This window comes from Neomonachus schauinslandi, chromosome 8, assembly GCF_002201575.2.
Source record: "Neomonachus schauinslandi chromosome 8, ASM220157v2, whole genome shotgun sequence".
NCBI classification, from domain to species: Eukaryota; Metazoa; Chordata; class Mammalia; order Carnivora; family Phocidae; genus Neomonachus; species Neomonachus schauinslandi.
In genome coordinates, this window is record NC_058410.1 from 106,727,980 (window position 1) to 106,751,373 (window position 23,394).

General features: G+C 51.1%; 3 protein-coding genes across 4 annotated transcripts in view; 2 read left to right on the forward strand and 1 right to left on the reverse strand.

The window, feature by feature from the left end:
• XPO5 (exportin 5) overlaps positions 1-12,517 on the forward strand; it is a 52,390-nt gene extending 39,873 nt beyond the window's left edge. Inside the window, exons 21-32 of the mRNA XM_044917730.1 lie at positions 2,252-2,352; positions 4,333-4,429; positions 5,186-5,336; positions 6,217-6,300; positions 6,882-6,928; positions 7,333-7,430; positions 8,278-8,340; positions 9,122-9,204; positions 9,679-9,786; positions 9,920-10,057; positions 10,244-10,408; positions 10,782-12,517. Coding sequence (XP_044773665.1) covers positions 2,252-2,352; positions 4,333-4,429; positions 5,186-5,336; positions 6,217-6,300; positions 6,882-6,928; positions 7,333-7,430; positions 8,278-8,340; positions 9,122-9,204; positions 9,679-9,786; positions 9,920-10,057; positions 10,244-10,408; positions 10,782-10,919 — 1,273 coding nt within the window. The 3' untranslated portion in view covers positions 10,920-12,517. The remainder of the gene's footprint in view (positions 1-2,251; positions 2,353-4,332; positions 4,430-5,185; positions 5,337-6,216; positions 6,301-6,881; positions 6,929-7,332; positions 7,431-8,277; positions 8,341-9,121; positions 9,205-9,678; positions 9,787-9,919; positions 10,058-10,243; positions 10,409-10,781) is intronic.
• A 680-nt stretch (positions 12,518-13,197) lies between these two features.
• On the reverse strand, positions 13,198-17,136 carry POLR1C (RNA polymerase I and III subunit C). 2 transcript variants are annotated; one of them, XM_021691873.2, is made up of 9 exons: positions 16,997-17,073; positions 16,812-16,883; positions 15,264-15,371; positions 14,890-15,022; positions 14,475-14,594; positions 14,234-14,386; positions 13,906-14,055; positions 13,671-13,787; positions 13,198-13,539 (listed from the first exon to the last, which is right to left on the reverse strand). In XM_021691873.2, the coding sequence occupies exons 1-9, from the start codon at positions 17,063-17,065 to the stop codon at positions 13,421-13,423; spliced, it is 1,041 nt and encodes a 346-aa protein (XP_021547548.1). In that variant the 5' UTR covers positions 17,066-17,073; the 3' UTR covers positions 13,198-13,420. The 2 variants fall into 2 exon arrangements, with proteins under 2 accessions (XP_021547548.1, XP_021547547.1); XM_021691872.2 differs by having other exon boundaries at positions 13,411-13,787; positions 16,997-17,136.
• Positions 17,137-17,202: 66 nt separating this feature from the next.
• Positions 17,203-21,653, forward strand: YIPF3 (Yip1 domain family member 3). The gene is made up of 9 exons (XM_021692133.1): positions 17,203-17,458; positions 18,088-18,285; positions 18,485-18,591; positions 19,893-19,938; positions 20,078-20,170; positions 20,322-20,453; positions 20,665-20,778; positions 20,951-21,074; positions 21,171-21,653. Exons 1-9 carry the CDS (start codon positions 17,378-17,380, stop codon positions 21,317-21,319), a joined length of 1,044 nt encoding a protein of 347 aa, XP_021547808.1. The 5' UTR covers positions 17,203-17,377; the 3' UTR covers positions 21,320-21,653.
• Positions 21,654-23,394: the final 1,741 nt, after the last annotated feature.

The window sequence follows — 23,394 nt, forward strand, 5'->3', positions numbered from 1 at the left end:
AAATAAAAATATCATATGATCCAGCATTCTAGTTCTCGGTTCTCAAAAGAATTGAAAGCAGGGTCTCAAGAGTTATTTATACACTCAAGTTCATAGCAGCATCATTCATACTAGCTAAAACGTGGAAGCAGGGGTGCCTGGCTGGTTCAGTCGGAGGAGCATGGGCCTCTTGATCTCAGGATTGTGAGTTTGAGCCCCACATTGGGCATGGAGATTGCTTAAAAACCTTAAAAAAAAAGGGGGGGGGGAAGCAACCCAAGTGTCCATTGATGGATGAATGTGATATTTACATACAATAGAATATCTTTCAGCCTTTAAAAGGAAGACAGTTCTTCAGTATGCTACAACATGGATGAACCTTGAGGACAATGTGCTAAATGATAATAAGCCAGTCAGAGAAGGACAAATCCTGTAGGGTTTTACTTACACAAGATGCAGAATATGGTCACAATCCTAAAGTCAGGAAGTAAAATGGTGCTTGCCACGATCTGGGGGAGGGAGGAATGGTATGCTACTGTTTAATAGGTAGAGAGTTGCAGTTTTATCAGACAAAAAATAGGGGATGGATAGTGGTGATGGTTGCACAACAGTCTGAATGTATTTAGTACCACTGAACTGTACACTTAAAAGTGAGGAATTTTATGTTATATGTATTTTACCACAATGGAAAAAACGGGGCATAAAGCCTATTGGAAATAATAGTATAAGCAAGTCAGGCCACAGACCAGAAGACTTGTGCAGCACATGAGTTGCAAAGCACAAGTATCCAGCAATTCTACGTGTTTCTGTCCACCATAGAGAAACTCACACATGTACACAAGAACTCTGCAGAAAAGCTCATTGCTAGAAGAGGGAACGAATTTACTAGCCCTCAGGGAGGTGGGGAGATTAGAATTAAGTGGCATTCTAAAAGTTGAAATGATTGTACTGAGTGTACATGGTTAGATTTAAAAAAAAAAGTGTTGAGTGTTTTTTAATTTAAATAAGCATGGTCTGAAATGATCTGTTCGGTGTGCATCTTAAATATTTAACCCTGCTGGTGTCTTTTTTGTAACTTTTGTATTTTGTACAATTTTTATTTTTTTGTAACTTTCCCTATGTTTGAAATGTTTTATAATTAACTTTTAAACGAAAAATAGGTAGTTACACTCTCTGGCTGTAGATTGTTGGTGGTGCTATTGCTGTGGGCAGGAGGAGGGGCTGATAGCTGTGGATGGCAGGTAGCTCAGGTCCGTAGTCATTGCTCCTTAGTTCTACACAGCCAGGGACTGCTCAGGTAAGGCATTTTGGTCTTCTGTTGGGAACTGTGACTCTTCTTCCAGGAGGCAGAAGCAACTGTCAGAGCATTGTAGGGTCCAGGCTCTTAGAATGAATACCAGACATCTGAAAGTGAGGGCATTTCATTACCTGCTGTGTTCCCGCCTGTGAAAGCACAGAGCCTCTGACATTTCCTCCTTTCTCACCGGCAGTCTGCAAACTGGGAGTGCCCAGGCATTGTCCCTTTTGGGGTGCCTGGGTTGCTCAGTTGGTTGGGCATCTGATTCTTGGTTTCCCCTCAGGTCATGATCCTCAGGGTCGTGGGATCGAGCCCTGCATTGGGCTCTGCACTGGGCTTTTGGAGTCGCCTTGGGATTCTCTCTCTCCATCTCTCTCTGCCCCTCGCCCCACTCGCATGCGTGGCATATACAGGCTCTCTCTCCCTCTCTTTAAAATAAGTAAGTCTTGGGGTGCCTGGGTGGCTCAGTCATTAAGCATCTGCCTTCAGCTCAGGTCATGATCCCAGGGTCCTGGGATCGAGTCCCGAGTCGGGCTCACTGCTCATCGGGGAGCCTGCTTCTCCCTCTGCCTCTGCTGCTCCCCCTGCTGTGCGCTCTCTCTCTCTCTCTCTCTCTCACTCGCTCTCTCTGTGTCAAATAAAATCTTTTAAAAAATTAAATTTTAAAAAAGTCTTTAAAAAAAAAAAGAATTTCTATTTCTGGCTTTAGATTGTGCTATCATCCAGCTGTCTCAGGATTTGCTTCTCATCTTGATGCTTTTAGGTGTTGAATACTATACAGCCAAATAGTCTATTCCCATTTCCAGGGAAACATTTAAGTATTTGTATCTTATTTTCTTTACCCTGTGGGGAGTAGTGTTGGCCAGGAGATCCATCTATGTGGATGTGTAGTATCACTGAATTATGAGGTGAAACTCATTCTTTCCTTCTGCAGCTGACTAGAAAAAGTTCACATAGCATCCTTGTTTCTTGCAGAACTCACAATACTTTATATGCATCAGAAATGCTGGCCAAGATGGCAGAGCCTTTCACAAAGGCTCTGGATATGCTCGAAGCGGAGAAATCTGCAATTTTAGGTAAGAAATCTAACCTTCTTTTCTTTCCTTGAAGTTTACCTTAGCTCTAATGGACTCCCGCAACAGCGTTGGGCTACCCATGTCACCCGTCACCTCCTCCTCGCCTGGCACCACCTCAACTGCCTGTTTCTCTGTGGAGCTCCTACAGAGTCTCTAGGAACAAGTGCATTGACTTCATTATCTTGGGTCTTCCAAGGCAGTTGTTCCCCTCTGCCACCCCCCTCTGCACTGTTAACCCTTCCAGGTAGAGGGGTGTGTCAGAGCCTTTAGATGATAAATAAACGATGGTCTTTTTGACCTGAAGGATATTAGCAGACTTTTCCTGCTTTCACATATGAAAAAAAAAGTGTTAAGTCAGTTAAGCTCTTAAATAAATAAATCTTGGAGCGCCTGGGTGGCTCAGTTGTTAAGCGTCTGCCTTTGGCTCAAGTCATGATCCCAGGGTCCTGGGATTGACTCCCGCATTGGGCTCCTTGTTCCACGGGGAGCCTGCTTCTCCCTCTCCCACTCTCCCTGCTTGTGTTCCCTCTCTCGCTGTGTCTCTGTCAAATAAATAAATCTTAAAAGCAGTTAAGCTCAAATATCTTTAATTAGCAATATATTATATGTATATAATCAAAAATCTTAAAGGAATAGATTCTAAACCATGTTTCCCGGTTGTTACCTTGATTCGAATGCTGCTTTAACTCATTTTTCCCATTAGCAAATAATTATGCAATCCTGTGATATGTGCTGGGAAGGAAAGTGGCCATGTGTTTATTGGGAAACATCACCCATGTTGGAGAGGAGTCAGAGGACTGCCTCCTAGTAGAGACTTGAAGGATAAGTAGGAAGGAGCTCATCAGGTTGGGGGCAAGAGAAGATGTTGAGCCTTCTGGGCAGACAGAAAGGCAGGTACAAGATGCTGCGGCATGCAGGAAAGAGGTGTATCCAGGGAATAGAGAGGGGTGTCCCACACGGCTGGAACACACAGAGCGAGGCAGTGGTCAGAAGTTAAAGCCAGAGACGTCCAGAGTTGCCTAAACCCTATACACATCTCTGGAGCTTTGTGCTGGCTCACCATCACAGCCCCCACAGTATCTCTTCGTTCCCAGCCATAACCTCTGCCTGGGCCTGGCTGTGAGTAAGCAGGCCAGTGAGCATTCCTCGGCTGTGACATTCATGAAAAGAAGGGTGTCAGTTGGCCTTGCTGGAGCTCGTGTCTGTCTGACTCGGCCTGCACGGTCCTGGGCCTTTTCCTTTTGGCATCACTGCACTAAAGGTTACAGAAAATAATAAAAATAGAACTTCCAAGAAATGTCTTGCAATTACTATAAAAAATAGCTGTTGCTTCACCACCCATTCCCGCTCCCCTACCCTGCCATTCAGTTATTCAAATTAAACCAGGAATTCCTGCCATAGAAATAGGTGTTCGCCCAAAACATACTAGAATGGACAAACATTTCCCTCTGTCAGCTTCCAGCCATGAGCAAGACTTGAAATAAAAACTGCCTCTGATGAGAAATCTAGATCTTTTGGATCTTACAGATCTCTGTCATACTGTGATTAGTGGGTTTCATTATGATCTGTTTTACGTATTGGGCTTTTGCATAAAATGTTGCTTGAAAAAGAGGTTCCCCAACTTAAAAAGGGAGGGGGGCATCCCTGGTGCTTTATGGAGAGATCATTTTGAGCTGTCACCGTGTGTTTTGGTACAAGTACCATCTGAAGAAACCCAGGCAAAAAGTTGGAGCACCCAGGTCTGGCCTGAAGTCCTGTGTACTAAAATAGCTTCGCCCTTTCCCTACCAAAACACTGTTGTAGCGGTCACCTCAAGGGGGGCTCTTAGCACCTCCATCTGGTAGAAGACATGGCCAGCTGCTTCGCATTTACGGCAGTTGTCACCCCGACCCCCAAAACTCACCTGCCTGCCGTAGGGTGTTGGCAGGTTAAGACCCTTGGCAGCAGAAGAGCATGTTCCCGACCCATCTCTCTCTCTAGGCTTACCTCAACCTCTCTTGGAACTGAATGACTCTCCTGTCTACAAAACGGTCTTGGAAAGAATGCAGCGTTTCTTCTGCACCCTCTATGAAAACTGGTAAGAAACCAATGCTGTTCCTCTCTAGTCTCTTTTTAGACACGCATAGTATAGGAATGCCATGGATAGGACTTCTGATGTAGAAGTCTAGTGTACAGGTAAGGTGAAGCCAAAATTTGACAGGAAGCCAATGATTCTAGTGTCACACCGAAATGAATTGGCTGGCTTTCTTGCATTTACTTTTTTATAATTGTCATGTGTCTCCGCCCTAGCCATGACTTGAGATTTTATGCCTAACTTGTCTGCTTCCAGTGCATAAAATGCTGAGACCACAGTATAAGATCCAGTGAGTGAGGCTGCATTTTCTCAGAGCCCTCACTACTCAGCTACTTTGACTAGGACTCTGGAGGCCGCTAGCCAGACTTTGTCTTTGGGTCCTGGTTGTAGGATAGGGAGGTAACCGGCCCTCCCATAGCACACCACACCCCAGACATTGTCCTCACTCACCCAGTGCTCCGGTCAGCCAGGCTAACCAAAAGAGACTGTGTTGTAAATCCATATTGCTTATGAAGTAATGAAGGCTACTGTTGATCTTGGGTGCCAACATCTCTCTTTAAAAACATGCTAAATCTACTATCGAGTTCCCTTAAAGGTGGGTGAGGGGTGCATTACTGATTGAGCTGAAGGTCTCTTACGAACCAAATGCAATTGCTTTTCTAGCTGAGAAGTCTTAGCATAGGCTAGAAATCCCTGGGGCATTCGGGGCTGGCAGGGACAAAGGTGGGGTTTGTCACTGGCCGTGATTTTCCCTTACAGTTTCCATATTCTCGGGAAGGCGGGTCCTTCCATGCAGCAGGACTTCTACACTGTGGAGCACCTTGCTACTCAGCTCCTCAGCTCGGCCTTTGTCAACTTGAACAATATTCCTGACTACCGACTCAGACCCATGCTTCATATCCTTTCCAAAGTCCCTAGATAACCCAAAACCCAAAGGGCCGGAGGGTTGCAGACAGGAGCAGCTTTCAGGCACCAGAGGAGACAGAGCTGAGCAGGTGGAATAGATGGGATCATTTATCCAACTGTGTGATAACCACAGGAAGTGGACGAGAAGATTGGCGGAAATGCAGGAAAAACAGGAAGGCAGGCCAGCGGAGCTGGAAAGTGTTTTCCTTAGGGGTAAATCTTGACCATCCCACTTCTTGGAAATAGGAAAGATAAAGGTTTTTTTGGTTTTTTAATCTCTTTTCTACATCCTATTGGGTGCTTCCTCTCATACTTCATTCTCATTTGGACTCTTTTTTTTTTTTCTTTCTTTAAATGTTTTTGAGAGTATCTTTCTTCCCTGAAGTTATAAGGAGACTAGCAAAGGAGAGTGTTCCTCCTCTTTTTTTCCTTCTGGGCAAATAAGTGTCTGTAATGTGCAGCCTAGTAGCCATTCCTGAGCAGCCCGGGGTTTTGGAAAAGAGATTGAAGATTTTTGTTTTTGTTTTTAAGATTTTATTGATTTATTAGAGAGAGAGAGCACAAGTGGTGGGGAGGGGCAGAGTGAGAGGGAGAAGCAGACTCCCTGCTGAGCAGGGAGCCTGATGCGGGACTCGATCCCAGGACCCTGGCTGGGATCATGACCTGAGCCGAAGGCAGACGCTTCACCGACTGAGCCACCCAGGCGCCCCGGATTTTTGTCTATTAACATAGAATGTCCTTGGCATCTTGCAGGTCCTTTGGGGGTTGACTCTGCCCATGGGGATATCCTGCTACGTGGCAGGAGAGGGGTGCTTTAGAATGAGAGGGGTCTGTGCTCATGTGCTAAAACTTCTTAACCCACCGCGCCATGGGTCTTTGTGAAGCCTCTGGTGCTCTTCTGTCCCTCGGAGCACTACGAAGCCCTGGTGTCTCCAATACTTGGACCTCTTTTCACCTACCTCCACATGGTAAGAGATTGGTCAGAAAAGGGAGCAAAGAGGACCCTCAGGCAGGTTGGCCTCTCGTGAGTCTTGCAAGTCAGGAGTTCCTGAAAGTGTTGTCTCCTGGCCCTGTTCAGAGGTCCGTGCAGCGGTCCCAACACAGCAGGCTTTGCTTGCTGCAGCGGATTGAGCACCTCCCAAGAACTAAACTGGTTCAGTTGCCCATGAAGACCTGCAGACTCCAGTTCTGCTCCTGACCTCCAGTTAACTGAGGAGAGGTGGTCAGGGGAGTGCCTTCCCTAGGTCTCTTTCCCCGACTGTGGGATTAAGCAAAAGGACCAGCTAGGTGGAGAACAGTGTCCAGAGAGACCTGGGAATTCTAGAGTATCTTTGATTCTTTCCAGGCATAGGATACCCTGTCCTCGTCATGGGCGTGGGAGAGGTTCTAGGAAACACATCTGCTGGTTTAACCTTGTGGGGCTTCCCAGGGCTCTGTCATTGAGACCTAGAATCCTCCTCGGCTCATTCTAATCATGAAGTGGACCTTAGATATTATCTGTTTCAACCTCCTCCCCACTATCAGCATTATTTCCCTTTTGTTTTCCCAGAGGCTTTCCCAGAAATGGCAAGTCATCAACCAGAGGAGCCTGCTGTGGTAAGGAGCATCTCATCTCTTGGTGGAAAACGCTGCCGTTCAGGGCTAGAAAGCAGCAGGTTATGGCCGTTCTCAGCCTAGATGGGAGCCTGCTTGTCTGTGACCGTTAGGCATACTCCGGTCAGGCCTTTATAGGAGGGATCTTCAGCTGCCTGAGGAGGGTGCTGAGACATCCTTACCCACTTTGGATTTTGATCCAGTACCTCTAGCCAACTGGATACAGTCAAGTAATAATGTCTGCCTCAGTGGATCATTGTTGTCCCATTCCCAGCATTTGTGTGGAATGTAGACCAAAGGAAGCCAGGAGAAGGAAGTGAGCACAGAGGGTCTGGTTACGGTCACTGTTTTCCTTGTCCTTCCCTCTTTTGCACTCCCGTGGAACTTGGCCCCCTCCTTTCCTGCAGTGGGGAAGATGACACCGCAGATGACAACCCAGAGTCTCAAGAGATGTTAGAAGAACAACTGGTGAGGATGTTAACCCGAGAAGTCATGGACCTAATCAGTAAGTGGCATGTGGGACGTAGGGGTAGTAGGGAAGACTTTTTCTGGAAAAAGAACTGGTTGCTCACCCAATCGCATTAAGGCATGTTTACAGCATTACTGACAGATCGATTAAGAAATAATTAACTAGGTAGAAGCCAGGTAGTCCTTAAATCAACTTAAGGACATTCTATGAATTGTAAACTGTATTGTGTTTGTATCTGTAAGACCAGAATATGCGGGAATGGTGTAAAATAGCAGGAGAAATTTGGATTAATGGTAGGAGTAACTTCCTAGTTTTGTCAAAATGGGGGGGGGGGAATTTTTTTTTTTTTAAAGATTTTATTTATTTATTTGACAGAGACACAGAGAGAGAGGGAACACAAGCAGGGGGAGTGGGGGAGGGAAAAGCAGGCTTCCCGCCGAGCAGGGAGTCCGATGCGGGGCTCGATCCCAGGACCCTGGGGTCATGACCTGAGCCAGGCAGACGCTTAACGACTAAGCCACCCAGGCGCCCCAAAATAGGGAGAATTTTTAAAACTTGGGCATGAAGGTGGCTAATTTTCTTTTTTCTTTTTCGGTCATTTCATTTGTTTGAGATCCATAGCAGACCAAATCCATATCAGCCATTCTCTCCTGGTCACCTACTCTCAGAAAATTCTGTCATTTCCCTCTAGTTAATTGAATTTAAAGGGGACCAGAGCAGTCTGGTCAAACCTTTATTTCTGCTGATGAAGGTGATTTTGTGCCTGGACAGTGCCCCACTTTCCCCCATCTTCATCTGCCCTGAAGACCGTTTGGGATTTATTGGCCAGAGGTGGCTATTATCTGGTGGCAGTAAGCCCAGTAACCCCACTTTCTTGCTTTAGCGGTGTGCTGCGTTTCAAAGAAAAGTGCTGACCATGGTACTGCACCCCCTACAGATGGAGATGGTAAGTCAGCCTGCTGTGTGGCCCTCCAGAGGTCTGCCGTTAGACTCCGAAATACTGTCCCTTCTGTATCCAGGTCAGCTCGTGTAGAAATGGTTTCCCCAGCAGTCTGCGCTAGGGGAGATTTCCACCTGGTTTATCTCTCTGCTGGCCCTCTTGCTGTATTCCTCCAGCATACTCCCACCGGACTGCCTTTGCCCTTGCTGTTTCCTCCACTAGAATAACTCTTCTCCCAGCTGTATCCATGGCCTGTCCCCTTGCCTCATTCACATGTCACCTCTGAAAGGTCTTCCATGACCAACTTAGAAAAACTAGCCACCCCAGCCAGCCACTCTGTGGTCTTCCTTTGCTCTGTTTTTCTTCATAGCACTTAACACTGCCTGACATTGTTTTACTTCATGTATTCCCTGTTTCCCTAACTAGGATGTAAACTCCCATCAGGGAAGGGACTTCATCCTATTCCTGTTACATCCCCAGGAACTAAATCAGTGCCTGCTACAGTGGGGTCTTCAAATACTTCAACCACAAAAGATCCTCAGTGTTTGCAGCTTTTTGAGTAACTGTTCAGAGAATCTCCTGTTTCCCACTATTTTTCAAACTTCAGCCAGGTGCATCTCTAGACCTGCCATGGGCAGGGGCTTCTGCGCCTCTCAGGCAGCTGGGGGGCTGTCTCAGGACTGCTCATCTACCAGTCAACCTGGGGTACTCAGCTTTCCCTTACGTGGTGGCCTGCTCTTCTCTGTTCCGAAAGGATGGAGCTTAACATTCTGCTCTCTGCTTACAGATGAAGAGATGATGGCCACAGAGGTCGCCCCCTCCACCATGACGGAGCTTACAGACCTGGGCAAATGTCTAATGAAGCATGAGGTGGGTAGAGGGGGCAGGGGAGGTTTTTCTGCTTTCCGGGTATGGCGCCAGCTTCCACTTTTCTCAACCTGTGATGCCATCAAAGAATTCTTTTGGGTAATGCCACTTTATATGGGTTAAGTTCCTGGTTCCTAAAGCCCCCAGAAAACAGTGGGAAAGGTCAAGGTGTCTCCCATGCCGGCATGGGCAAAGGCTTTCAGAAAAACACACGGGCATGTTATGGTGTTCAGCCCCCCCCCCCCCCCCCCCCCCCCGGCCTGAGCTTGGTCTCCTTACACATAGGTTTTCTCTTCTGTATGGATTGTTTTTTCTTCTTTTTGACTGCCTGATACACAGAGAGGGAATAAGCTCGTCTTCAGTAGCTGCTTTTATCACGTTCCTATTTACCTATGAAAACTCTAGGTCCTCGTGCATAGGCCTACTCAGAAAATTGTGTTCATTTTCTCATTGTAATCCTTCATCCTTTCCCGCTAGGATGTTTGTACGGCGCTATTAATTACAGCCTTCAATTCCCTTGCCTGGAAGGATACTCTGTCCTGCCAGAGGACGACCACCCAGCTCTGCTGGCCTCTGCTCAAACAAGTATGGTTATTCACCTCTTCTCCTCACCCCTTACGAGAGGCTGGGGCCATGAGGATTCATTCGGTTGGAAGAATTGGGTTGCTGGGGTTCTCTGAGGGTACCCCTTTGGCCCTGAGCACAGCTGTGTCCCCAGGTGCTGTCAGGGACACTGCTCGCAGATGCTGTCACGTGGCTTTTCACCAGCGTGTTGAAGGGCTTACAGACGCACGGGCAGCACGACGGCTGCATGGCTTCCCTGGTGCACCTGGCCTTCCAGATCTACGAGGCACTGGTGAGTCAGACAGCAGGGAGGCCGGGTGCGCTGCAGCTTCAGCCCTCAGGGCCTGCTCCCGGGCAGTGGGGCTGTCATAAAAGTCGGCAGCTGGTGCCCCTCGAGACATGGGTGTGGCGGGGGATGGGAAAGGTGGCAGGGCCCCGTCTGCGCCATGGCGTAGTTTTATATACCCCCACTCCACAGCGTCCCAGGTACCTGGAGATCAGAGCTGTGATGGAACAGATCCCGGACATACAGAAGGACTCTCTGGACCAGTTTGACTGCAAGCTGTTGAACCCCTCTCTGCAGAAAGTGGCTGACAAGCGCCGGAAGGACCAATTCAAACGCCTCATTGCTGGCTGCATTGGGGTAGGTCACGCGCCTCCCGTAATGCCTCCGCTAGTGCTCCCAACCGGCTGGACCCACCCTTGTGGTCTTCTTAGACCATGTGTCTGTGCAGACCAGAGACCAGCTGGAGTCATGCTCTTTCTTTTAATTTTTTTTAATAGATTTTATTTATTTGTCAGAGAGAGAGAGAGAGCACAGGCAGAGGGAGAGGGAGAAGCAGGCTCCCCATTGAGCAAGGAGCCCGATGTGTGGGACTCGATCCCAGGACCCTGGGATCATGACCTGAGCCGAAGGCAGATGCTGAACCGACTGAGCCACCCAGGTGTCCCAGTCATGATCTTTCAAACAACCCGCTACTCAGGGCCCAGCATCAATTCTTACTTGTTTTCCACAGAAACCCTTGGGAGAGCAGTTCCGAAAAGAAGTTCACATTAAGAATCTTCCCTCACTTTTCAAAAAAACGAAGCCAATGCTGGAGACGGAGGTGCTGGACAACGAGGAGGGTGGCCTGGCCACCATCTTTGAACCCTGAATCAAACTTTTGGGCATTCTTCCTCGGCCTTTATTGTCATCTCTTCTTCCCCTTCGTAGCTAATCTCTAGGCCCCTCTCCACTGCCACCTCACTTTGCACCACTGTCAGCCTGGAGAGAGATCCAGGTCTGGAGCTGGAGAGAGGGGGCCCGGTGCAGGGCAGAAGTAACAATACCTGAGGTATCAAGAAAGGGAGTTCATGCTCACACCATTCCGTCTGGATCTCCCAGCTATCTCCCCTTCTACTTGGAGTTTCAACTTTTCCAAGAAAGAAAAGCTAGAGCAGACTGGCCCTACTCCCCAAGCCCTCCCGCCCCCATGTAGCCATACACCCGTGTAGAGCGGTAACTCGGGGTGCTAACACCCAACGCTGCGACTAGCCAGGCTTGCACAGGGGCTCGGTCCGCACTGCTTGCGCCAGAGAGTTCCTCCTGGGCCGCTGCAAGTCCCACTGAGCCCCCTTACTGCTGGGCTGGCAGAGAACCTTCCCCGTCCCCCAGGGGCATGTCTGGGTCAGGTGCTGAGTGCTGAACTGAATGTGACCAGTTCCCTCTCTTTGTTTTGAGCAAGAATCTGGTCACCTGATGGGATCCCCGGTACAGGCTGCCGCCAAGCTCTGGACACGGTGTCAAGTGTAGTACCATCAGGGACCACAGCTGGGCCAGGATCTGGAGTGCTTTCTGACATCCCCTTAGAGTTCACACGTATTCCCACGTATTCCATGCAGTCCCTCAGTGCGGTTTCCCCAGCCCCAGGATCCACTCAGGCATAAGAGCCACGGTACCCGATCTAGTGTCATGTGATGCCGTTGGCATCGGAGGATAACGTAGACCAGCTAGGCTCTGTCTGTGATGAGCAGCTAGCAAAGCCACTGGTCTCTTCTCGGACTAGTTGGGTCCAGGTGCCTTCAAAAATCTCATGGTCTTTCAGGTCCCTGGTCACTCTCATGGACCATTTCCAAAAGAAAAGAACATATGCCTTCCTATCACAACCTGTATTGTGAGGCTTCACTCTGTTCTAGAGGTCACTGGATGGCCCTGTAAGCAGAGGGGACATGAATGCAGGACCCTAGCCTTGAGTCCCTGCTGGCCATAGACAGCCTTCATCTGTACGGAAACCAGATAGAGCGTCTGCGTTCTGTAGGAGGAGGCCTGTCATCCATGCAGCCCATTGACACGAGGGTTTCTGGGGGGTACTGAGCAGAACAGCCTGGGCGCAAGCTACAGCTGTGAGCTGGTGGCACCCGGGCAGGGTTGGAGAGAGGCGAGCCTGCGGAAACAGAACTTGGCGTCCTGTGGAGCTGTTTCTGTGGCACAGGTTTGCCCCTGCCCTCTTCCTGAGCGGTGCTTTGGGCCGCTTCCTGTCCACTGTGAAGGCCGTCTCCAAGTAGGTCTCCCTGCAAACCCGATGGCTGCCTACTCCTCTCTGGTTGGGGCTGTGGAGGGCATAGTTGTATTTATTGTGCTGTAAGATTTTTAACATCCTGTGACTTCATGCTAGAGGTTTTCTATTGTTTATAGAACTTTTTGTAGAAACATTAACTTTAAAGCACATCTGCATGTCAGTAAAGATCTCCGTTTCATACAGAAAGGGCCCCATCTGCCTTTTTCAAACCAGTGACCTCTAGTGTCACTGCTCATGAGCATATCCTGCCAAGGGGACTGGACAGGAAGAGCTGTGACTGATGGACCAGCTTTCTCAAACAGTATGCCAGCCAGAAAAAGATTTCTATTCCCGACAGACCTAGACCAGGCCGCCCATACCACTCTCCCGGCGTCCTCTGTGGCCACTGGGCTGGACTCGGGAGGGACTGTCCAAAGGGAACTGCTGCTGTTCCTTGTGGGACTTTTTTTTTTTTAAGATCGTATTTTTAAGTAATCTCTACACCCAAGGTGGGGCTTGAATTTTACAATCCTGAGGTAAGTAAGTGTCACCTGCTCTACTGGCTGAGCCAGCCAGGCACCCACCCTTGTGTGACACTTGATAGCAGGGTGACTTGGTAGCTGCGGACCATCCTTTTTCTCAGACACTCCCTCTGATGATCCAGGAAATGGTAAGTGGCACACAGTAGCTTTCTGTGGTCCAGCTGAGCCCCCAGAAACCACCTCAATTTGGCATTTCTCTTAAGGCTTCAGATGGACTTGGCCCTGACCTGCAGTGACACCTGAAGCCAGTGTTCGTAGTAGCCAGTGTTCGAAACCTCTTCTGAGGGGAGGCCCCGTATTTTGGGGGCTAAAACCCAGGAAGTAGTCTCTGACAAAAGGAGTTTTATTTTGGATGTGAATTTATTTACATGAAGGCCTTACGAAGGCACGAGGTGACATTTTGTGGCACATTCAACAAAACGTATTGACTGAAAATAAGGCTAGAATTGTCCCAGAAAACCCAGGACCTCCAGGCACACCGGACTCTGGGGCAGTCCTGTGAGGGCAGGTCCGGCCCCAAAATCTTCAGCTTGGCTCAGGAGCAGCCCAGCCGTGCCGAGAAGTCCGGTGCAAACCTCAGTCCGTCTGAACTGCATCCAGTTCATCCAAGAAGCGCCGGCACTTCCCCATCAGTACCTTGATGGCTTCGCTCACTAGCACGGCTGCCGGCAGCACCCCTGTTGACTCGACAGAGACTGGCAAGCAGAGGGACCCCTGAGCCCACGTGGGCCCACACCGGCTCCCAGGCTACATCCCTGCCTGCTTCCGACCGGGACTCCACGGGAGCTGCGGCGCCCCCCCGCGCCCCCTCCAACCCGATACTCACAGATGTAGTGGTCGCGAACCCGAGCGAGTCGTACAAGCTTCTTCAGCTTCTCATTCCGGAACACTTCCCTGCTGAAGGTATCTAGCCGGGGATTGGCAACTCTAGCCACCTTTTTACCTAATGAAGACAAACTACGTTCTCAGTACACGAGCCCCGAGCTTTTCTTTCTGCTGCCTTTACAGGAGATATACTTTAGGTCCTGACCTGAATGCATCTGGCATCCCAAATGTCCTACCTTGGGCTTCTTGCACTTCAATGACCCCAGGTGAGAAGCACCGGCTCAGCTCCTCGGCTGCCTCCCCTTCCACAGGCTCAAGCAGGGTGATGTCCGGCAGGAGCCTGTAACTGGCTGTTGCCACAGGTGAAAACTTGGCATGATCTTTGCCTGGAGGGAAGACCGAAATCAGAGCCTGCGGGGATACCTTCACGTTAGACAAGCCCCTAAGAGCAGAGGCCCACTGGCTTTCTGCCTGTCAGGACCTCTCAGCTGAGCCCCTTAGTCACACCTCGCCCCAATGTAGTCACACTACCCTCCTGCCCCAGGCAGCCCGCAGGGTTCTTACCAATGCCCTTGACACAGTGCATGAGCAGGTCAATCTCCTGGCCAGGCCGCAGTTGGGCAATGAGGATATCATCGTGCACTGGTCTGATGGTGCCCTCTGGGAAGACGTCCGCCTGATTCCCCAGGGGCACCCATGTCATGTGCCTGGTGTACACTAGAGAAAGCACATCAGGAAAACCTCAGTCCTTAAAACTAGCACCCAGCAAGGGGTGGGCCTTCTTGCTCACCCTACCACTACTCACCTTTGTGGTTCACATAGAGTTCGTTGGGGTCAGAGGAGTCTTTAGCGGCATGGGGGTTCCGTGTGCACCTGACCTGAAGCCGAAACTGCAGGGTATCTATCTCTGTGCCTTCTTCATCTCCTGAACAAAAGATGGAAGTGGCAGCTCTTAAAGAACGACTGAATGTTTGGGCGCCAGGCACTACACTGCGTGCATTACTCTACATTGACCATTTAATCCTCTGGACAAATTTCAGAAGGCCAAGGGCATGTGTTCACACAGATCCCAACAACTGATGTACCAAAACATTAGGAACTTGCTCACGGTCGTACAGTAGTCAATCCAGGATCTGAACAGAGGCCGCGTTGACTCTAGAATCAACTTCGGAAGAGAGCTGTTCCCATTTTGCCACAATTTCATTTTCTCAAACACTGACCTTGGTTCCGATACTCAAAAAGACGGGGATCAGCATGAATGGGAATGAGCCCCAAGCGATGAGCAAGGATCTCATCCTGAACAATGGATGTGTTGTTGTACACCAGGACCTTTTCCACAGCCATGGTTGGCACCTGCCCAAGAAAACAGAATCATTCAGCTACAGAGACCCTACAGACTCCCCATTTACTCCCACTTCCTGACATGGGGGGACCTCTTCCTTGATGAAAAGTTTATGAGGAATGAGCAGGAGGAATGCTCAGCAAAACTGCAAGAAAACCAAAGGAAAGGGGCAACTTGAGAATTCTCCAAGTGAGGTGATGACACAATTTCCCATGCAACTCCACCCTTGCCACTATGCCCACCAATATATACCTCAGCTAATAAAATGCGTCGAAAAGCATTGGCAATGGCTGCATCAATTCCCACCATGTCGAACTCCAATGAGTTTTCATCCAGGTGCACCACATCCACACGGAAATTCTGCAGGGACAGAAAATGCACTACATGAAGCTTTCTCTCTGTGGAGTCAGTACCCTCCCCCTGGATATTCCCCCCCACCACCACTTGTTCTCACCCAAGAACCTCCCTTTGGCCAGATGTCCCTCACAGAAGTTCCTTTCTCCCTCAGTCCTTTATTATAATAGTTTCTTGAAAAGTCTCCCTGTTTTTATCCTCTATTCATTTAAAATCCTCTGTATTATGGCCTCCAGCCAGACCATCCAGAGACTGTTCCACTAGAGAACAGGCTTCCGTACTGCTTCATCTAGTTGACACTACTCAATCCTTATCTTACTAGACTCCTCTGTTGCATTCGGCATTGATAGAATCCCTCCATTTTCAAAGTCTGCCTTGGTTTCTGAGCACTAATCTTCTGGTTCTCTTCCTCCTCCTGAATCCTAAATTCACTATCTTCTACCCACTCCATAAGCGTCACTATTTCCCAGATTTTTGTCTCTCTCCAAAGTGACCTCAATCACATTCATGGTTTTAACAACATGTACTGAAAACTTCCAAATTTATCTCACTTCTGATCTCATTTCAAACACACGTTCTACTAGCCTGCTAGATTTCTCCACATGCAGGAAACTTAGTGCAGCATCATTCCCCTTCCCCAGACCTATTTCTCATCAGTAAATGGCACCACCATCCATTAAAGAAGTTCCTCAAGCTAGGTCATTTACACTCCCTCCTCACAGCCGCCATCAAAGCAATGACCAAATTACCTTCTATCTCCCCTTTGCTCTATTTTCCTGATTATAATCTTAGTTCATGCCTTCAACCTCCGCTCCTGTATGCAATCCTGTCACAAATCTGACTGCCCTATTTGATCTTTGATTCATTCTCTCCCAGCAATTAGGGCTGCAAATCAGATCACATGTGCTTCAGAGCTCTTCAAAAGCTCCCTATCAGTATTTAAGATGCACTTCGATCTTGCCTCCCACTCATGCTAGCACTTTACATTCTAGCAATAATAAACTGCTAAGACATTCCCAGAACACAGTTTGCAAAGCCTTTATCATTTAGCTTCTAAGTCTTAGTTTCTCCTCCCCCCTCCCCTGTTCTCAAATTTTACTCATCGTTCAGGGCTCAATTCAGATGTCCTCTTCAGGAAGTAGATCTTCCAGACCGCTGCCCCGCTTTCCATTCTAGATTAAGTGCGTCTGCGGGATCACCCCACCCCTGATTGTCCTTATCGCTACGAACCACCTTTACCACATTACACTGAAATCATTTATGCGCGCTCTTCAACAAAATTAAACAGCTTGTTCGCCGAAAAGAGCAAAAACCGTGTACACGGAGCTCCTAACACGTTGCTCAATAAACGATTTATAAACCGAGCGAACCCCAAGGGCTGCTTCCACGACACAAGCTGCTCAGATCACAGGGTCCGTTCCTAATACCCTCTCCAGCCCCACCCACCTTCTCGAAGCGGTCTTGGTCCCAGGCATCATCATAGCCCGAATAGTTACCGGGAAAGTCGGTGGTATGAACCTAGAGCAAAAAGAGACGAGTCTGTCTGCGAAGGGGCAGGTAGGACAAGCCCGCCCCAACTCATCCCTGTTCCACTCTTTTTTCTCTTCCCGAGCTCAAGGCCACAGGCTTACATTGCGAACCCCGAACTCCCCTAGAACCACGCGGGTCCGCATTTCTTGCACCGCCTGGGCTGCCGCCATCTTCAACCCCTCCACGTGACTGGGGCAGCAAAACTGGCGCGTGCGTCCCAGCCGCCCTCTTCCGTCTCCGTGGCAACGCACCGCCTCCCGGATTCTTAAATATCGCGAGACTCTGTCCGTCCTCCGTCCACGTCCCCAGCTTCCGGAAGTCAGTTTTAGCCAAACATCCGGGTTTCTCCTTATTGCGTTCCGGCTGAACCCACCTCTCTTTCTCGCCCCTAGACATCTCCGTCCCTCAGGCCCACGTCTCTCCCACTCCTCCTCCGCGCGGGGAACTAGCGCGGGCTTCAGCGACGGGAGCCTTCGAGGGACATGGCAACTACGGCGGCGCCGGCCGGCGGCGCCCGAAGCGGGGCTGGCCCGGAATGGGGAGGGTTCGAAGAAAACATCCAGGTAATCGCCCCCAAGGCTCCGGCTGCTAGCAGCCCCAGGGCTGGCAGCCGTCCTGAAGTGTCGTGGGGACTCTCCCTGGGAGCTTGGAAGTCTGCTCCATTTGCAACACTTGTTCTCTCCTTTGTATCTTGGTGTACACGAAAGGCTTTGGGACTAGTGCTGACCTGAAAGGTCCAGACTGGTACTCCAGCCAGAGGGCCTCTGTCTCTGGGCTCGCCTGCTCTTGCTTTCGAGACAAGTTTGTTGATCGGGGTCAGACGTGGCGAGGGAGTGGGCGGTATTCACTGGCACTGGCTAAAACCATGCTGTGTGCACAGCCTTATTTGGGGGATGGAAAAGACAAAGGAAATGGGCACTTTTGCGGCCCTCTGAGGATTTGATAGGGAAGGTAGCAGAAAGATATATATGCAAGACAGGGATTAGGTTTCCTAGGCTAGAAAAGGGGAAAAAGCCAGACAACCAAGGGTTCTGAGAACAAGTGAGAGGAAGAGAGCGGCATGATCTTATGCAGATTCCAAGCCATATCCCCGGCAGTGGAAGAAGAAAGTCCCCAAACCTGGGAGGAATACAGGAGGACATACGGATGGAGCAGAAAGATCCTGCACTCTAGAAGCCATTTGTCTTCACAGGGTGGGGGCTCAGCTGTCATTGACATGGAGAACATGGATGATACCTCAGGCTCCAGCTTCGAGGATATGGGTGAGCTGCATCAGCGACTGCGGGAGGAAGAAGTAGACGCTGATGCAGCTGCTGCTGAAGAAGAGGATGGGGATTTCCTGGGCATGAAGGGCTTTAAGGGACAGCTGAGCCGGCAGGTGGCGGATCAGGTAAGCAAGATTGAATCCATAGTAGGTGGGAAAGTATACCTAGGCAGGCCCCAAGTGCTGGAGTTGGTGAAGTTCACCCCACGTCGTCTAACCCAATAGAACTATGTAGAAGACCAATAGAAAAAAGAGCAACAGGGACTGTAGCCAAGAATCTCTCTCACAGTACCTACCCACCCCACTTCCGTCTTCCTTCCTCCAGATGTGGCAGGCAGGGAAGAGACAAGCCTCCAGGGCCTTCAGCTTGTACGCCAACATTGACATCCTGAGACCCTACTTTGATGTGGAGCCGGCCCAGGTGCGAAGCAGGTGAGAATCCTTCTCCTGATAGAAGCTGCCCTCCTCATACCTAGTCCTTCATCCAAACTACAACCAGCTACCAAGCCCTGAGGCTCCCCTTATCATTGCACCTGTCTCCCAGCTACACCATCGCTCTTACCAGTCACAGAACAGGACATGGTGGTAACACATTGCCTTCCTCCTCCTCTTTATCTAGCAGACTACTCTTGTTCCCTCAACACGCAGTTCAAATGTCACCTTCTCTGTTCCCCATTCCTCAACCCCCATCCCCGGTTTGTCCTCTCCTGGTGATCCTAGAGAACTCTCTGCTTTCCTCTAACAGATGACACCTCAGCAGTGCTGTACTCTCTTATTCCTGGGGCTGGCTCCCCAGAGACCGCCTCAAAAACAAGCTTTGTTTTATTTTTTATATTCCCAGCACCGGAACAGTCTCCAAACCAGAATATCAGTGCTTAGTTGTTGAATGACTTTTCGAGAAGTGGATCTGATTTTGGCTTGGTTCTTTGTTCATCCTTTAAGCAATGCTCATCAGACACCCAGTACCACTTATAGCAGCTATTTATTGACCATTTGTTCTGTGCTGGGCACCGTAATGGTTCTGTCTCATGGAAGACAGAGAGTGAAGGTAGATGGGAGCCTTGCCCTCCTGTGCCATTACAATTCAGCATTCATTTGCTCTGATGGGATCCACAGGAAGGACACCTGACCCAGAGTAGACTAGAGGGTGGGACAGGGCAGATTTCCCAGAGGAGTTAAGATCTAGCCAAAATCCAAGGTATATTATTAGGAGCTGGCTACTTAAGAAGAGAGTGGGGGAAAGTGACTTGTACTTTTATTCTTTCTGTGTGGAATTTTTATACCACTTCAAGGCTGTTTTTCAAGAAAATGGTCAGCGGTGCTCTGAGGAGTGGTAAGCAAGAAGAGACAGGAGACACACTGGTTCCCTCAAGTAAGACCTTTCCCAGGGCTTCACCATCACAGCCCTGAATTCTGGGCATTCTCTGCTGAGGTTGGCCTGTCTTTTAAAGGGGAGCAGGTCAAATAGGTAAAGCGTCAAGTGCTCTCCCAAGGCTCCAGGCAGGCTTTCTGAGTTCTCCGTGCGTGTCAGCACGGTATCAGAAGGTCGTCCTTCCTGGAAGCATTTTTAGGGACAGGGAAGTGATCTCCTCATTCCTTGTCTGTCTTTACCCCCCTCTTCTCCCTTTACCATCTAGCATGTTCTCTGGAGTTAGAGATGAATAGGAGTCAGGCCCTCCAGAACCTCATAGCCTAGTGCCGCCTTGGCTCTCATCTCTCCTCTCCTCTCCCAGGCTCCTGGAGTCCATGATCCCGATCAAGATGGTCAACTTCCCCCAGGTGAATACCCAAGGTAGCATGTCTGGAAGAGCCAGGGGAGGCATGAGGGCAGAGGGTGGGGCCACCAGGCGAAGCCTAGGAAGACATAAACAGAAGAGCCATTGTACCCTCCAGCCTGAATGAGTTGGTATGTTGACAGAAAATCGCAGGTGAACTCTATGGACCTCTCATGCTGGTCTTCACGCTGGTTGCCATTCTCCTCCATGGGATGAAGACATCTGACACCATTATCGTAAGCAGGACAAAGGACTTTGGGGGTGGCTGAACTAAATCGAAAGCTGCCCCAGGAGAGGATGGTGGAGTGAGGTAGAGGCAGCCCCTGAGGAAAGCCCTGGGGGAGGCTGAGAGGCCTCCCAGGACTAAGCAGAGCGTTCACCCCACAGCGAGAGGGCACCCTGATGGGCACAGCCATTGGCACCTGCTTCGGCTACTGGCTGGGCGTCTCGTCCTTCATTTACTTCCTCGCCTACCTGTGCAACGCCCAGATCACCATGCTCCAGATGCTGGCACTGCTGGTAAGAAGGAGTCCAGCATGGTGGCGGGCAAGGGTAATCTTAAAAAAAGAGGAGCTAGGCCTTGGTCTGCACCTCTCCTGGGGCCCCAGGGGCTGGAATGGGATGAGCTGGCCAGGGGATCGTTTCTTTCTCAGGGTCCTCATGAGAGCTCAAAGGCCAGCCCAGCCTGAGTGATTTTAGTGATTTTCCTCTCCGCCCTTCTGTTTCCTAGGGCTATGGCCTCTTTGGGCATTGCATTGTCTTGTTCATCACCTACAACATCCACCTCCATGCCCTCTTCTACCTCTTCTGGTTGCTGGTGGGTGGGCTGTCTACCCTCCGCATGGTAAGCTGGGCAAGAGGGTTGCCAGGGGTGGGCTGACCTCCTGGGGACTTCAGGAAGACAGCCCATGGCTTGGGCCGAAGCCCACAGAGGGCTCTGAATGCTCTGGGCAGGAGTGTCTTCACACTGCTGCCTTTGGGGCTGGGCCCTCTGAGTCGTATTCCTGTGGCCCTAGGTGGCAGTGTTGGTGTCACGGACTGTGGGCCCCACACAGCGGCTGCTGCTCTGTGGCACCCTGGCCGCCCTGCACATGCTCTTCCTGCTCTATCTGCACTTTGCCTACCACAAGGTGGTAGAGGGTGAGTGACAGGAGGGCCTGGGTGTGGAGGAGGGAAGCAGCCTCGGAAGGCAGCGCCAGGCCAGCTGTCGCTCACCTCCCGTCCTCTTGCTTTCAGGGATCCTGGACACGCTGGAGGGCCCCGACATCCCGCCCATGCAGAGGGTCCCCCGAGACATCCCTGCTGCGCTCCCTGCTGCTAGGCTCTCTGCCGCCGTGCTCAATGCCACAGCCAAGGCTGTCGCGGTGACCCTGCAGTCACACTGACCCCACCTGAGACCCTTGGCTGGCCCCCATTTCCCCATCTCCGGAGCAGAGGAAGATTAAAGAACAGTACTGAGGCCGTGTGTCTCTTCGATGGGGTCTGCAGCTGCCTCTGAGCTGTAGCCGCTTAAGACAACTCCTTGTCGCCTGTGGGCCTTCTGGAGGGCGCAAGCCCTGGAACCTCTGGCCAGGACTGCAGGGCTCTGCAGCCAGTGCGGAAAGTGGCTCAGCTCCTCTGAGGCCCTCTCTCCACCTACTCCTTCCTCCCTCTTTATCTCCCCCACGTTGTCTTGCTAAATATAGACTTGGTAATTAAAATACTGATTGAAGTTTGGAACTGCAGCTGCCATTCCAGTGGTCCTCCTTGCCACCTTACTTCCTATACACTTTCCTGTTCTCCTGTCACTGGCCGTAATGTCACGTGTTCTCTTCTTAATACCCTCATCCAGGCAGGACGAAGGTGGGAGAGCCCAGACTACACTGAAAGCAGAGACTGAGTCTGGAACCTGTCCCTGGGGGCAGGGGACACCCGTCCCACGGAGTGGCGGGGAGGCCTCAAACACAGGAACCATAAGTCTGATGGAGGAGAGTACCCAGCTTGAGTGGGCTCAGCCTCACTCTGGGGACACCAATGGAACAATGACAATTGGTCAAAAACGCCCAGATTCAGCCCCATGCCGTTACAAGGCCAGGCCATTGCACAGGGATAATTTTCCTGTGGGAGCTCACATTTGAAGCCAAACTTGCCTGTGTCCTGGTTATACTGGGGCCAAAGGAACAAAGCGGTCATCAGTTTTCTCTGTCCTTCCTCTCCAAGAGTGCTGTTCACTCTTAAATCCATTTACTCTGCTCCACTTAAGAAGTCAGGTGGTTAATGAAATAGAACTTTTGATCTCCCTTCACTAGGCTTATGTTTTGTTTTTTTTTTAATCCTCCTAAATCTGGGTCAGCATCTTTCCTCCTAGCAAAGGGCCTAAGAAAGACGTGCCCTTCATTTGTCCTGGGTGATCCGATGTTATGTGAGGACCCCACACCGTATCACCAGTGGACGAAGTGCGAACAGCACTACCCGAACCGTGCAGTGTACCCTTCCTGAAAGTTCCAGGCCCATTAACAACGGCCGCCACCACTGCAGGTCGCTGATCCTAGCACCCCCTTCATGGGGCTACCCCAGTGTCCCATTGAGAGCCCCGAGGCATCTGCCGCCGGCACCTGGGGAAGGGGTGGCACCAGCACCCTGCACCTACTTGTGTCTCACCTGCCCCAGGAACGCTTCGGGGTTCTTCCGCCCCGTGGCCCCTGGGACCTCCGCTGCGGGGCCGTCCTCCTGGGCTGGACCTCCCCCCACGCCCCGCATCACGGGGCTCCAAACCGGACGGGAGGCCGTGCGCGGGACGTAGGCGAAGACAGCGAGGGTCTGGCCCTCAGGAAGAGGGAACGACGGGAGAATGGGCCGAAGCAGCTGGGAACAGTCTCAAATGCCATCTCCACGTGACGTGCCTCCATTCTCCCCGCCACACCCCCTGCTCGTCCCCGGCCTCGACCCACTCCCTACTTTCCGAGTACCGTGTGGGCCCACGCCCAGGGGAAGAGCGGCCCCCACCGCTCCCGAACGCCGGCTGTGCGCAGACCCCCGAGCCGCGTGGCCTAGGCCGGGCAGGGGGCGGGGCGAGCGGCGGTGACGCGGCCGTTGCCATGGAAACCCACCGCCCGCTCAGGCGCAGGAGCCGAAGCCCGAGCCGGAGCTGCCGCCCGCCGCCGGCTGTCCCGCTGCCCGCCCGCCCGTTTCGGGCTCTCCCTGCGGGGAGGTAGGGGAGCCGGCTGGAGGAGGGGAGGGAGCAGATGCTGCCTCCGAGCCGAGACCGGTCCCGCACGTCCTGAGCCGAGGCCCCGCAGCCGCCGCCCCGACAGCGAGGAACGAGGACAAGCGCGGAAACAGCGCCCGCCTGGCCCCGGCCCGCGCGCCCCGGCCCCCCGCCCAGACACGGACGGCACGGTCCGCCCCGGCCCCAGCGCCGCGCGGTCTCAGCCCGACCGGCGACCTCGGCGCCTCCGCAACCCCCGCCGGCTCCGGCCAG